This window comes from Drosophila montana, unplaced genomic scaffold, assembly GCF_035044405.1.
Source record: "Drosophila montana isolate Dmon_TW-CO22-7 unplaced genomic scaffold, ASM3504440v1 contig_2481_1, whole genome shotgun sequence".
Classification (NCBI taxonomy): Eukaryota; Metazoa; Arthropoda; class Insecta; order Diptera; family Drosophilidae; genus Drosophila; species Drosophila montana.
The window spans coordinates 1,355,479-1,369,993 of record NW_026997351.1 but is presented as its reverse complement, the minus strand read 5'-3'; the positions used below and the strand labels follow the sequence as shown (position 1 = coordinate 1,369,993).

Sequence of the window (14,515 nt, the reverse complement as noted above, 5' to 3'; positions counted from 1 at the left end):
CGGGACCGAGCTGGTAACTGAGCACCTGTCGCGTTAAACTTCGACTGATGTGTTGGGACAACGCACGGTGCCGCATTACAACTTTGTTTCAATTCCATTCGATTCGATTTTGCATTTTATTTTTTGTTTTTCTGCTATTATGTATATGCACTTTATTTAACTAACTAACTGTTCTTTATCGAAAGAGTCAGCGAAACTCACACAGCCGACACGCACACAAACACATAGGCACGATCGGGCGCAGAGAGCCGCTCATGGCGTTACGCTCACTATTTTTAAATTAGTCGCGATGTGAGCTTGCGGGAAAAAACGAAAATGAAACTAGCAAAAGCGATGATAGTAACACAGCAACACGTGTGTGTGTGTGTAAGTGTATGGATATAAATATATACATATGGATGTATACACGTGATATACATATATATACATACATATATAGATCTGATGCTTAAGCTGCGTTTAGGGCAGAGTTAGCAGCCGGCCGGGTTGTACTACACATGTATATGTACATATACACATATATATATGTATGTATTGTTTTTTTCATATGTATGCGTAGGTCTGCTCAAGCTAAACTTAAGCTTAATGAACAGCTGCTTTTTTTTTTTTTTTTGCTTTTGTTTCTTGTTCAAAAAACAGCTGAGTTGGCAGCTGCTGTGCCTTTATGCTTAAATGTTGGCGCCTGCTGATAGCGGTACACGCACACGCACACGCAAACGCACACGCACACATACAAAAAGTTTCTCACTAAAATTTGCCTTTAATTTGTTGCGCATGCAAATGCAAAATATGATTTGTATATGCAAGGCAAACTGTTCACTTAAACGCCAACTATTTCAAAGTACTCCAATTGCAAAGCGAGCGTCTTTTTGTGTGTTTGTTTTATGTTGTATTGTTTTGTAATGTTGCAGTTTCTTTTTGTGTTGTAGTTGTAGTTGTTTGTTTTTTTTTGATCGGGCCGCATTAGCGCCAACGTCCCATGGGCCCAGCTACCTTGACAGTGTACTTGGTGGTGCGCCTCTTGGCCTTCATCTGCTGCTCCTGTTCGATCATCTTTATTGCAGCCGGTCCAAGTGCCACATACGGCATATTCGGATCCGGCACAGTATGCAGCGGCAAGCCGTTATGCGCAGCCTTCGCCATCCGTTGAAAGTTGGGCAACGGCGCGTTCTTCTTCTCGTGCGCCAGATCCGTGTAGCCCAGCTTGCGTCGCTGCTGCGGCGTGATCTTGTTGCAATGGCACAGCTGATGGATGCGCAGGGCCCGCTCCAAATCGAATGTCCGATCACAGAACTTGCACTGCTTGCCAGCCGGTACGGCCGTCAAGGCCGTGCTGCTCTCGCGCAAACGACGGCCCCGGAAGCGAACCAGGAAGTCGTCGTCGTGGGTGCGACGATGCGCCCCCAGCAGCGACTTGATGTGGAAGATGGCGCCGCACGAGCTGCAGCTGTAGGTGGGCTTGTTGATGTGCTTGATGCTCAGCTGGCTGCGTCGATGCGAATGGCCCAGGTGCTGTTCGTATTCCTCCTGCATGGCGCCGCGCATGGTGCGCGACAATTTCATCTCGTCATCCTCCTCCTCCTCGTCGATGAGGTCGCGCGGCGACAGGCCGTTGCGGCGTGGCGACTGTAAAAAAGCTGCAGCAGCTGTAAGCATAGCATAGGAATCTACATTCGCTTTAGCTGGTACTTACTGTGAACGCTCTTTTGGCGCGCCGCATTCGAGGACGTGTCGTCCTTTATTTTGGATTGCGATGACTTTTTGTTGCTGTGCTTGCGCCGATGATGGTGCCCACCGCTGCCCCCTTCGCTGGAGCGCTGACCGCGTCGTCTGATTGCGCGCGAGTTGGACGTAACATGATTCGATTCGGATAAATAGTTCAGTTTGCGTTCCACAGCTTTGTGTGCGTTCTCCATGTCCGATTCCAGCTGATCGTATGTCTGTATTTTTATGTTGCGCTGATATTGCGCGGCTTTGTTGTGTTTCATTTTTGTGGTTTGGTTTGGTTGCTAATGTTTATTGTTGTTGTTGTTGTTGCTGTTGGTATTATTTATGTGCTGAACTTTGTGGCCGGCAAAGTTCATCAAATGTTATGGTAAAATTTCTTAAAAATTACTTTGTATTTACTTCACTTCCCCAAGTGTAAAATATAAACTGAAGGTAAGCAATACGAAGCAAAATGCAACGCATGTTGAAATTGATTTTAAAAATTTTTAAACATTATTAGTGTTTAACAATGCCCCACAAAAGGTTTTGGTACGCCTGTTAAAGTACAGATGGCGCTGCTTTCAGTATTTTCTTATTGAGTTTTTTTTTTATTTTATAAGCAAATGCATTCGCATACGAAATTAATTCGGCTTCCAATATTAAAATATAAATTATTTATACCTTTTAAATTGCAATAAACAAATTTTAGGCTCATTTTATTTAAATTAACAATTCCATATTTTGTTACGAGTTCTGGGTTTTGTCCACGTTACGTTACTCTTTTTGCGCATACGTTGCTCTTTCCTGCGCTACCGCACTCTGGTTATTTACGTGCCTGTTACTTACGGCTGGCCGCGTGCATTATTTTTGGCAGCCAACAATAAAGTAATTGCAGCCCGCGCGAAGTTACCAAAAATCGTGCGATTATATATATTTTGCCACGACACAGTGCAAATTCGCAATTAAACCAATTTTTGTGTAGTGTCGTACTGTTGTGAATCGTTGGTGCTGTGGCATTTGGAATATGAGTGATACGCGTGAACAGATTTTGGAACAAATTAAAGAACAAGGCGAACTCGTGCGTCAATTGAAAGCGACGAAGGAGTCCAAAGAGAAGGTCAGTATGAAATACATATCAAATGCAATTATATGTATGCAATGCATATATATATATATATATATATATGTATGTATATGCCTGCATGGAAACAAAAGCATTTTCAGTGTGCACATTCATACACACATTGTTTAGCCGTGCGTACGTACGTACGTACGTATGTAATTATGTATGTGTGTTTGAGTGTGCCGCTTGCCATGCTATTTTAACCCCATGTATACATATATATATATATATATATTCATCTGAATCCTGTTGCACTTCCATCAAATTACTTGGACGTAACGATAATTACGTATTTCATCAGCCGCACATGCATGCGTACATATGTACGCAACATGACACATTCGCTTTCCCCCTTTTCTCCCCCCGCTCGTGCTGCGTTGGCAGCTTCTCATTATTGAATTTCAGCTCTGTAATTAGATTGCATGTACATAACAGGGAGCTTAATCGACAGTGGCAACAACAACACAGAACTTTCACATTCGACTGCTGTTATTGTTGTATTTATACTTGTGTTGTTGTTGCTGTGCAGTGTGGCCAACTTAAGAGGGGGAAAAATTAAAGCTAGCTCTAGGTGAAAAGGGGACATGGAAAAGCTACATATCATTTTCCAACTGGAAAAGCATGCGATTATGAGATTTTTCCATTTTAGATATGTATATGTATTAACTACCTATAGGTAATGCAATATTTTTTGGCCCGGCAAAACTAAAACTTTTCGCTCATTTGATTGAAGACTGTCGTAACTTGGAAACTCGATTACGTAGAAAACTCTTTTTTAACTTTTTCAATTCATAAAAGATTAGATTCTCACGTGAGAAGCATATAATATGTAAATATGCAAATTGCACACATTTTTAAGCAAGATATAACAAATAATTCTGAATTCAAGCAAACGAGCGATATGTTCAATCTGTTAATAAAACATATATATTGTTGCGATATAAGCGGAATTGGTCCGCCAAATAATTGAATATTTGTCACGACAAGCCAATTAGATAACCCTTATAAGAACTGACAGTCACTATTTTAAGTTTTGCCCTGCATTTAAACAAATTTTTTTTCGCACTTTTCAAACACGCCAAATTAGGCGGAAAGCAAGAGATATTGGCAACACTGTCCAAATTGAATTGCAATGCCTGGTCTCTCAGTCAGTCAGTCAGTCGGACTGGCAGCCTTCAAGCAAACCACTGCGAGCTTTTTAACCGTAACCAGCCCCCCCCCCTCCCCTCCCGTACCATCCCTTCTTCCCACCGTACATCTGAAACTTGGTTGGTTTTGCCCCCTTTTTTTTTGTTGTTTCTAAATGCTGAATGCTACTGTTATTGTTGTTGTTGTCGTTGTCGTTGTTGTTGTTGTTGTTGCTGTGATATTTTGTGCTCATGACCGAGTGACTAGCCAAGCGAAGTGCTGTTGAAACCGGCTTGGCAACAAATGACGCTGCCTCCTCCGCTTGTGCATGTGTGCGTAAGCAGCATGTCAGGGCAATTGTATGCCGTTAATGGCTATTTTATGCGTTCATTGCATTCAAGAGCACGGGCATCAGCTGTTGCTTCGCAGTCGTAAAAGGTTATGAAAATATCGATATATCGATATTCAAAAACGAACTATAATGTAAGATATCTGGCATGATTGTTGAAATTATACCAACCTGTTGCTAGGGTCATATTTTATGTGTATAGAAAATATGTTATAAAAAAGCGAAAATTCACCAATTGTTATCGGGAGGGAAAAATCGATAAATTTATTTTTTTTTAATCAGATTTAGTCGAAATGAATCGTTTGTGAAATGTCCTTGAAATTGTTCAGGCGACGCAGGAGCGTCGCGGCGTCGCTTATGCGGGTTTCAGTTTCGAGTTTCGATTTCGAATTCGAACTCGAATTTCAAGTGTACTAAAGTGTCAAGTGTGTAACTGTGATGCCCCATTACAAATAAACGAAAAACAGGGCATGGCTAGCGGTCAATAGAACGCAATCATTTTGTATAGCGTTGAAATTTGTGTTTCAAATACCTTTTTATTTTCTTTTCTGCACCCACACAAACACAACCACACGCACATACTAACACACACACGCCTTAATTTCTGCACATTTAACAGTTTCACTTTATTTCAAAATCGCGGAGTTGAAAAAAAAAAGTATATATATAAACATGTTTAAAATAAAAAATAGAAAAACAGCTCTAATCGGTGTTTTTTTTTTCATTGTTGTTGTTGTTTATTAGGTTTGATAAGAGCTAATGCAAGCAATTTGTTGCTATATTTGAAAGCACTTAGTAAAAAGCGAAAAATTATTGAAAGTAAAAGTCAAAAACAAAATGTTGCGTTCAATTGGCCGCCAGTGGCGCTGTAGTGTTGCGTTTCAGTGCCCTTGCCTTAGCCCTGCCCGCCAGCAACTGCCGCTGGCGCCATCTAGCGAAGGGCGCGCGATGTCAACAAGCGTTGGACAACAATTGAAAGCACAACAACAGCAACAATTACAAGAACAACAACAACAACAACAACAACAAATGCATAAGGTTAGCATCTAAGTGCACTATACAAACCGCCTGGAAACTCAAACGCATATCATTTTTGTATATTTTGATCCGTTGTAGATCGATGAGGAGGTGTCCCGCCTGCTGGCCCTAAAGGCCAAACTTGGCGGCGATGCGGCGCCCGCCAATCAAAAGTTCACCCTGAAAACACCGAAAGGCACGCGCGACTATGCCCCGCAGCAGATGACGCTGCGCCAGGGTGTGCTGGACAAGATTATGCAGGTGTTCAAGCGGCACGGCGGCGAGGCCATCGATACGCCCGTTTTTGAGCTGAAGGTGAGAAGGCGATTGACTTTGTTTCATTTCCTGTTAACTGTTTTTTTTTTAATTGATTGCAGGAGGTATTAACGGGCAAATATGGCGAGGATTCGAAACTCATTTACGATCTGAAAGATCAGGGCGGCGAAATCTTATCAATGCGCTATGACCTGACCGTCCCATTGGCACGCTATCTGGCCATGAACAAAATATCCAGCATTAAGCGCTATCACATTGCCAAGGTCTATCGGCGTGATAATCCCGCAATGACCCGCGGTCGCTATCGCGAATTCTATCAATGTGATTTTGATATTGCCGGCACCTATGATCCGATGCTGGCGGATGCCGAGTGCGTCAAGATTGTTGCCGAAGTGCTGGATACTTTGGATATTGGCGACTATGTGATCAAGCTGAATCATCGCCAGCTACTCGATGGCATGTTTGAGGCGTGTGGTGTGCCGGCAAATAACTTCCGTGCCATCTGCTCGGCGGTCGACAAGTTGGACAAGGTAAACTCAAATGCATAAAACCGAATGCTCAGATGTTTTAAAACAATATTTATTGCTACATTGCAGTCACCCTGGGCGGATGTGCGCAAGGAAATGGTGGAGGAGAAGGGCCTGGATAGCGCCACTGCCGACAGGATTGGCGAGTATGTGCGTCTCAGCGGTGGCGCCGAGCTCGTCGAGCAACTGCTGGCCGATCCTAAACTGAAGGCGGTGCCCAATGCCGTGAAGGGACTCGAGGGCATGCAGCTCCTGTTGAAATACTGCTCGCTCTTCGGACTGGAGCAACGCGTCAGCTTTGATTTGAGTCTGGCGCGTGGCCTTGACTACTACACGGGTGTCATCTACGAGGGTGTGCTCAAGGCGGAGCCTGGATCCACAGGCTCACCCGTTAAGACGCTGCAAAATGGTGATCAGGCGTCCGAACAGGGCGGCACCGTTGGCTCCGTGGCAGGTGGCGGCCGGTATGACAATCTGGTGGGCATGTTCGATCCGCGCGGCAAGGCTGTGCCCTGTGTGGGCGTCTCGATCGGGGTAGAGCGCATCTTCTCTGTGCTCGAAGCCAAATTTGCCGCCAGCAAAGTAAAGTTGCGCACCAACGATGTTGAGGTGTATGTGGCATCTGCCCACAAGGGCTTGCACGAGCAACGACTACGCGTGCTCAACCAGCTCTGGGATGCGGGCATTAAGGTGAGTACGCCGACAAAGATTTGACCGTGCCGAATCATTACCCAATTTATCAATTGCGCAGGCGGAGCACTCATACAAGCTGAATCCCAAGCTGTTGGTCCAGTTGCAACACTGCGAGGAGCACCAAATACCATTGGCCATCGTCCTGGGCGATGCCGAGCTGGCTCAGGGCATTGTCAAGCTGCGCGAGGTGCGCACGCGGCAGGAGTCCAATGTTACCCTGGCAGAACTGCCCGCTGAGATTCGTCGCCGCCTGCAGGAATAGCTATTAACGTTCAACGGCTATGGCCAATCCTCGCAACGTTTCGATATTACAACTATGCTGATGTGTTTTTTTTTTTTTTTTTTTTGCGCCTAATTTATCATTGCATTCACTGTGTTTTTTATTTAACGTTTTGTATTAGCTCCCGTCAGCTGCGCCGTCGACCGGACACATCCAAGTGCTACTATATTATATAAACCTACCATTTAGTTGTAGGAATAAGTTATAGCAAATTTATACCAAAACTGGAGACTACAAATAAACTGCAAACGCATTCGCATTTAAACAAAAGACAAACATAACATAAAAGAAAACAGAAAAAGCTAAATGCGTAAAGCTTTGCTTTAACATATTGTGTACTTTGTAATTAGAGGGATATGCGCTTAAATATAAAACAAATAGATCAGTTACCTTCGGACTGCCGAAGATTAAATACCATAATATCTTGTTTATTTATTTATACTTATAGACGCCGAGTTTTTATACCTCGGCTTTATTTTCAACCGATAGCCCGATTTGATACGGTTTCTCTCGTATATTCCGATATCTTAAAAATTAGAAAAGACATAAAAGTATGAGGTCTTTTTCAACCAATGCTTAAGATATATAGTAGTTTCATGTTGATAAGAGCTCACTTTATATATAAAGAGCATCCTCCAAGCTTGGCGAGGGTAATTTAAAAAACATAATGGTTTTTATAATCGATCTTCCAAACCAATCATTGATTGACTGATAGTTCGAACGGGAGCTATATAATATAGTTGTCTGTTCCATACGACCTTATATAGCGCCTGCAGATCTATACGAAATCAGTTATGTCTCTCCCAAATGCCCTTTGCCAGGTTAATGTAACAAATTTTAATAATCGATTTGTGTATAGGAGTCAGTCCAAATCTTTTCCAACATCCCTATAAGCCCATATATAATCCTATATTAATACATACTAATATAGTGAATGAAATGGGTATAAAAGCCGATTTTAATAATCGATAATTAATCGAGTACTTGCACCTTTGTGTACAAGAGTCAGTCCAAATAGTTGCCTACATCTATATTAGCCCTACATTTAATCCGTCTATATAAATGCATGCGAATAAAGTGAATGAAATAGATATAATAATCCATTTTAATAATCGATAAATAATCGATCCTTGCGCTTGTGTGTATAGAAATCGAGTCGAAATCTTTTGCAATCCCAAATTTAGTCCTTTGGTATTAATGCATAAGAAATAAAGTGAACTCATTTGAATAATCGATAATTAATCGATTCCTTGCAAATCAAGTTCAAATCGTTCCAACAGCCATTAGATAATCGTTTATAGATAGATAATCCTACATTTATGTATGCAAAAAAAAGTGAATAACAATGTATTTTATATTGTCGTATGTTATACATAAGTCTTGAATGTTGTTTTAGCTGGCAGTTCGATAAATTACTTGAACTGAGAAGCCAATATCACATCTCAGTGGAATCGTTGTTATCGCTCAATTTGACTGCATCACTCCGACCAACACGTTTGCTTTCAGACTCCATAACACCATTTGCTTCTACAGACTGCTTGTTCTCCAATGAATTCTTTTGCATCAAATAGCGACTTGTGGTTATTGACAATGCGTCCAGTGAGCTCTCCAGATGATCCACAAACCCCAAAATATCGACAAGACGACGATTGATATTCAATAGCGCGTGTATTTTCCTCTGATTTTGTCGAATTTCTTCATCAACATCCATGGTTTATTCGCAATACAAGTATTAAGTCTGTTTTATAGAAAATTTTAAAGTAGCAATTTTTTTATTATTTTTATTATTTTTTTTTTTTGTATACAATTTTGAACTGTCAAAGAGAGAATTGTTGCCCAATTATAACTATTACAGTACTTGTTTATCCAAAGCTCATGTGTTCGAAGTTAAATACAAGGACATGATGTTCAGGCTTTTACTCAATGCAGAAATTAGCTCGTCTTTAACTTAGGCATCGTTGCAACCGGAGGGTATATGTTTATCAAGTGAAAGGAGAGTGTTCGACTGGAAGACTATAAGTATTACAAATATATTGCTTTTATAAATGTATAACGGTTGACTCTTCTATGCGATTCTCATATTTTTTTTTTTTTTCAAATATATACCAAATTTCTTCCCAAGCTCGCTTTTTGTTTGTAATCCATCTTGGGACAGTAAATAAATTGCTTATTTCTTGATATAATGAAGTTTTGAAACGTGATTATTGTGTTTTTCTTCTAGTTGGAATAACTTTAACACCCTTTTTTTAATTCCTCTTAGTTTTTATTAAGTGCGACTCTCACTCGTTGGTCCTCTTGACCTCTTGATATAACCTTCTCACCTCTTCTTTTTCTTTTTATGTTACTCAGTCTATATCAGTCACTTTCTCTCTTACCTCCCACTTACCCGTTCTCTTAATCCCTCTCACTAGCTCTCACTCCTCTTCACTCGCTCTGCCTGGCTTCTTAGCACCGCCTTTCTATGCGATTTTCATGATTTTAATTACATGCAGGTTTAATTTTTTCTCGTTATTGATGTGCGCATAAAATCGTGATATTTGAAAAGCTTTATGAAATGAATTTAATTAACGGGTTCCTCCACACGCACGGAGTGTGCTCTTGCATCGCGTTGCGGTTTAGGGACCATGTTCGACTGCCATATATTAACAATATACTCGTATCTCTTATCGTTGCAGTGCTTGCCAGACGGCGTTGAGCAGTTGGAGGCGACGCTTCAGCAGCACCAGCAGCAGCAGCAGCAGCAGCAGCTTCAGCTTCAAAAACAATTGAAAGGTGTATTGAGACCGCAGGATGCCGGAAACACTGCCAGCAACCGCAACGGTGAGCGCCAGCAGCATAGACTGCACAGTTGCGGTGCTTAAGGTGCCCACGCCCACCATGCAGTTGCCGCAGCCGTGCAACCTCCAGAGTCTGGGCCTCGTCATGGAGCCAAACAATATCAATATTGAGCTAAATCCTGCGGCAACAACGTCCGACTTTAAGGTGAGTGCATTATCAATAGATTAATAGCTAATCAAATATACCAGTTAACTAAATATCTGAAAGGAAATTCAATATAATCTAAAGTCGGGAGTCTCTGATCTAACTCTCATTTTAGAAGCGATTATTCTCAATATATACAGTTAATCATGTACAAAATCGATAAATCCAAATTTACCAACCCTAAAACTCGGTCAAATCTCATCAGATTTCCAGGTTTGGCTCTTTCTTCATGCTTTGACCTCTAGATCAAATTTCCATCTAAATCTGGGAACATTATTCTAGGTCAAAATTCATGTGAAAATGGTATCCTCAAATATCCTATATAGACATGGGTCAAAATTAAATCTTAACCGATTTTTATGGGGTTTGGCGTTTTGTTCATGGATTGGCCTCTTGATCAATGCGGCCTTTAGATGAATTTGGCATCTAAATCAAATTTTATTATAAAGAGATCTTCTAAAAGAGATCTTGTCAAAAACTGTTTTCAAATCTCGCTCAATTTCTACAGATTTTCCATCAATCTAAAAGAAAAACTTGTGCAGAATTTCCTAGAACTTCAACCTAATAGTAAGCTTTCTTGGCCTATGCCCTAATATAGAAGACGATGAGTTTATCGAAAGTATTTATTAAATTATGTTTTGGTTGATGGACTCTTCCGTTCGCCTCTTATTTGGTTGGAACAGGTCCGCGATTCTGGAAGGTTGTGCGATCATTCGGACTGCCCATGACGGCCCGATTGGGCCGATCCGCTCGCAGCAAATGTGGTCCATGCTCTTGGGTCTGATCCGCGCCAGCTGGGCTCTCGGGCTCGAAAAGCCAACACATTGTGCGGTATATGTGATCGGCCAGGACGACCAGCGGCTCGTCGATGCTCGGCCCGAAGAGCGTCGGCGACATCAGGGACTCGTCCTGGCATTCGAGCGGCTCCTGCCGTCCAAATGATAGCTTCACACAATGCCTGGCCATTGTCCGTAGGTTGTGCACTATTTTGGTCGGGCTGAGGGCCGACTTGAAGCGTTCGTAGATCTCCTTTCGATGGTGATATTCCTTGAATTGTGCGATCATTATGCGACCATCAGGTGTCTCTTGCATATCGCTCTCACTGCCGGAGTCAAATAGATCACTGAAACTGGAGACCTCGAGCATATAGCCTCTTTGCGGCTCCGGCTGCGGGCTCGCAACTGGATCGACCGCAAGGGATTCGATCTGTTGTTTGGGTGCGCATTTCGTTAAATCCCCGGAGCCTCGATTTGGTTTAATCGTTTGTGTCTTGCGCGAATTCGGGGTCTTGTTGTTGTACTCCTCCTCGTGCTCCGACTGTGCACCGCTGTCCGATATGTCCGGATTGTAGGGTCGACCCTCTATGCGAACCGAACAGCGACGACCCGAATTCGCGTCATAGCATATCTTCTGCACCGTCTTCTCAATCACCTGGCGACTGAGCATAGCCTCGGGATTGGCGGACACGAACAGCAGATAGGTGTCGCCTTCCGGCACCGCCTTGTGGGAGCCTGCTGGCTCATTGATGCGGCGATGGAAGCGCCTCTCCAACTCGTCGATGACTTCTTTGTTGAAATATTTACTCATTGTCCTCACAAATGGGGGTTTTCGACTCTCAATTTTGTTATAAGAACAATTTTAAAAAATTAAAAAGAAAAGAAAGGCTACAAATATATAAAAAACTTGTAAAACTATTTCTAAAGGTTTAAAAATTTCAATCAGATTTGAGTGTGAACTGTGCTACAGAAATAGAAAAACTTGACTGTTCTCGTACAGTCTGAGAATTGATTACTTTGCCATCTCTCCAAGGCCTACATAGTTCATGTCTAGATCTCTTGTGGAAGACAATATCTGTAGCTATATAAGCTCGGGATCGATATCCCAGATTTGGGATATTATTTTATGTATGTCTATTGTGTAAATATTGCGTTTAAACTTTGTAACATAAGATTGAGCTAGTCCCGAGGCAGATACAGATACAGATACAGATACAGATACAGATACAGATACAGATACAGATACAGATACAGATACAGATACAGATACAGATACAGATACAGATACAGATACAGATACAGATACAGATACAGATACAGATACAGATACAGATACAGATACAGATACAGATACAGATACAGATACAGATACAGATACAGATACAGATACAGATACAGATACAGATACAGATACAGATACAGATACAGATACAGATACAGATACAGATACAGATACAGATACAGATACAGATACAGATACAGATACAGATACAGATACAGATACAGATACAGATACAGATACAGATACAGATACAGATACAGATACAGATACAGATACAGATACAGATACAGATACAGATACAGATACAGATACAGATACAGATACAGATACAGATACAGATACAGATACAGATACAGATACAGATACATACAGATTCCTAGCATTTACCGCTCAGTCAATCAGTCAGTCAATCAATCAGTAAAGACAAACAATTTTATAGAGTTTACGGATTATACTTATCAGGGAATATAGACATATATGCATATAAGTCAATACGTATAGGTGTACATATAAAGTACACTTAGAACTGCTTACAGGATATATTCCAGTTAAACACTCACGATTGGAGCATTTCATTTTTTTGTCATTATTATTTTAGAGCCCTGCTAATGGATCTCTCTCTGTCGGCAGTTATTCATTTTGTGCGTTGCGTAATTTAATTACGCACACGAAAATGTCAAACGGTCGCGGCTGCTGCTGCTCGCATCGTTTTTACACTCGAATTGAGTTCTGCCCTTCACCGAGTCCTGGCTACTGCTGTTGCTGCCGCTGCTACTGCTGCCGCTGCTACTGCTGCTGCTGCTGCCGCTGCTTGTGGTCGCCGCATTTTTCATGCTTCAGTGCGTGCAATTTGGCCCGGCAGCGGGGGTAAAAGGGGAAAAGCGTATGCCGTCGCCTTATTCAAATGACCTAACGCAGGATGCGTCGCTGATTTTGACAGGCAGCCACGCAGCCAGCCGATACTGACGTTGGCGTCGACGCTGACGTCGCTGTCGCCATCATCGTCGCCGTCGCCGTCGCCGTTAGCAGCGCGCGTCTAATACAGTTTTAATACAAATTTCATTTCATTTTGTTTCGTTTCATTTCGACAGGCCAACTTTTTTCTTCTTCTTCTTCTTTTGCTTTTTTTGTGGTATTTCTCTATTGTTGTTGTAGGTCTTATGTCATCCTTCGCTGTCTCCGTTGTCTTTGTTGTTGACATGTCACTGCAGGCACAGCGGCACAGTGGTTCCAATGCAATTGTTAGCGCGTGAAACACAATTGCACGTAACCAATACCTTTAAGCATTAGATCAATTGCAAAATGTTACAAATGCAAAGTATACCGATAATTATCTTGAGTTTTCTTCACCAAAAGCAAGCAGTCTGTTTATACACAATATTATTTTCTAATAATTTCAAAACAACAGTATTATTTCTTGACCTTTTTTTCAAATTTGCTTGTTTTTTATTTATTTCAATTTTGCAGACTTTTAAGTTGAATTTGGTTTGATCGCATTTTCACATACAAGCGCACACTGTGCAGCGGAGTCGCTTCCGCTGTCGCTGCTGTGCCCCTTGGCTCTGGTGGTGGCATTGGGTTCGGCGGACAGTTTAAATCTCAATGCATGTGTGCTCTGCCCAATCTGTGTATGTGTGTGTGTGTGTGTGCAGTGATTTGTTGTAGGGCTGCAGGGTGCACTTCAACTACGCGGCTTGTTTGTCAGCACCAGCTAGATCCCTGGTTGGGTGGTGGTGGGGGGTAGCAGCAGAGGGTGAGGAGAGCAACGTTGCCGACGGCAGAGCAGTCAACCAGCCAGTTGAGCCCGATATCATTCAATGCTTCTAATTTACGGATTAATGAAGGCGCAATTTTACATATTGAAATTTTCGGTTGTGCGCCCGACCCGATCGTGGGAAGCGATTAGTGGCCATGGCCGTGGCCATGGCGGAGGCGACACACTGCAATTGTTGCCCCTTGCTGCTGCTGCTGGTGTTGTTGTTGCTGCCACTCTTTAAATTTGCTCGGCTCCGGGCCTGGCATTGATGAATTGCCTCATAAATTTGTGATTTGCTAAGCTTGATTTTCCATTTCAACCATAAATGCACAAATTTAATTTGTATGAATATTTATATGCATAGATGTATGTATGCATGTGTGCCATGTGTCAGGGAGCGCATTCAGGTCATTGGCTGAACGGGGGTACGGGGGTGGCGCCGTGTAAAAGTATCGGTTGTGTGTTGTCCTAGGTTGTGCCTGCCTCACATTTGCATAATTTCAAGTGTGGAGTCAACCGATCCACGTGTTGTCAGTTATTGTTTGAGGGGGAAATCAAATTTTAATTGAATTGTATTTAAATCTGGCAATTCAAACAGATTCGCCTTATAAAAACAGTT

The 14,515-nt window shown here is 42.1% G+C and overlaps 2 protein-coding genes across 3 annotated transcripts; one reads left to right on the top strand and one right to left on the bottom strand.

Annotated features, from left to right (window-relative positions):
* Positions 1 to 740: 740 nt before the first annotated feature.
* Positions 741 to 2,162, bottom strand: LOC135428387 (uncharacterized). Its single transcript, XM_064682352.1, has 2 exons — positions 1,694 to 2,162; positions 741 to 1,637 (listed from the first exon to the last, which is right to left on the bottom strand). The coding sequence occupies exons 1-2, from the start codon at positions 1,986 to 1,988 to the stop codon at positions 964 to 966; spliced, it is 969 nt and encodes a 322-aa protein (XP_064538422.1). The 5' UTR covers positions 1,989 to 2,162; the 3' UTR covers positions 741 to 963.
* Positions 2,163 to 2,540: 378 nt separating this feature from the next.
* On the top strand, positions 2,541 to 7,434 carry HisRS (histidine--tRNA ligase). 2 transcript variants are annotated; one of them, XM_064682619.1, is made up of 6 exons: positions 2,541 to 2,824; positions 5,052 to 5,345; positions 5,424 to 5,639; positions 5,702 to 6,130; positions 6,197 to 6,817; positions 6,879 to 7,434. In XM_064682619.1, the coding sequence occupies exons 2-6, from the start codon at positions 5,145 to 5,147 to the stop codon at positions 7,080 to 7,082; spliced, it is 1,671 nt and encodes a 556-aa protein (XP_064538689.1). In that variant the 5' UTR covers positions 2,541 to 2,824; positions 5,052 to 5,144; the 3' UTR covers positions 7,083 to 7,434. The 2 variants fall into 2 exon arrangements, with proteins under 2 accessions (XP_064538689.1, XP_064538690.1); XM_064682620.1 differs by lacking the exon at positions 5,052 to 5,345 and having other exon boundaries at positions 2,545 to 2,824.
* Positions 7,435 to 14,515: the final 7,081 nt, after the last annotated feature.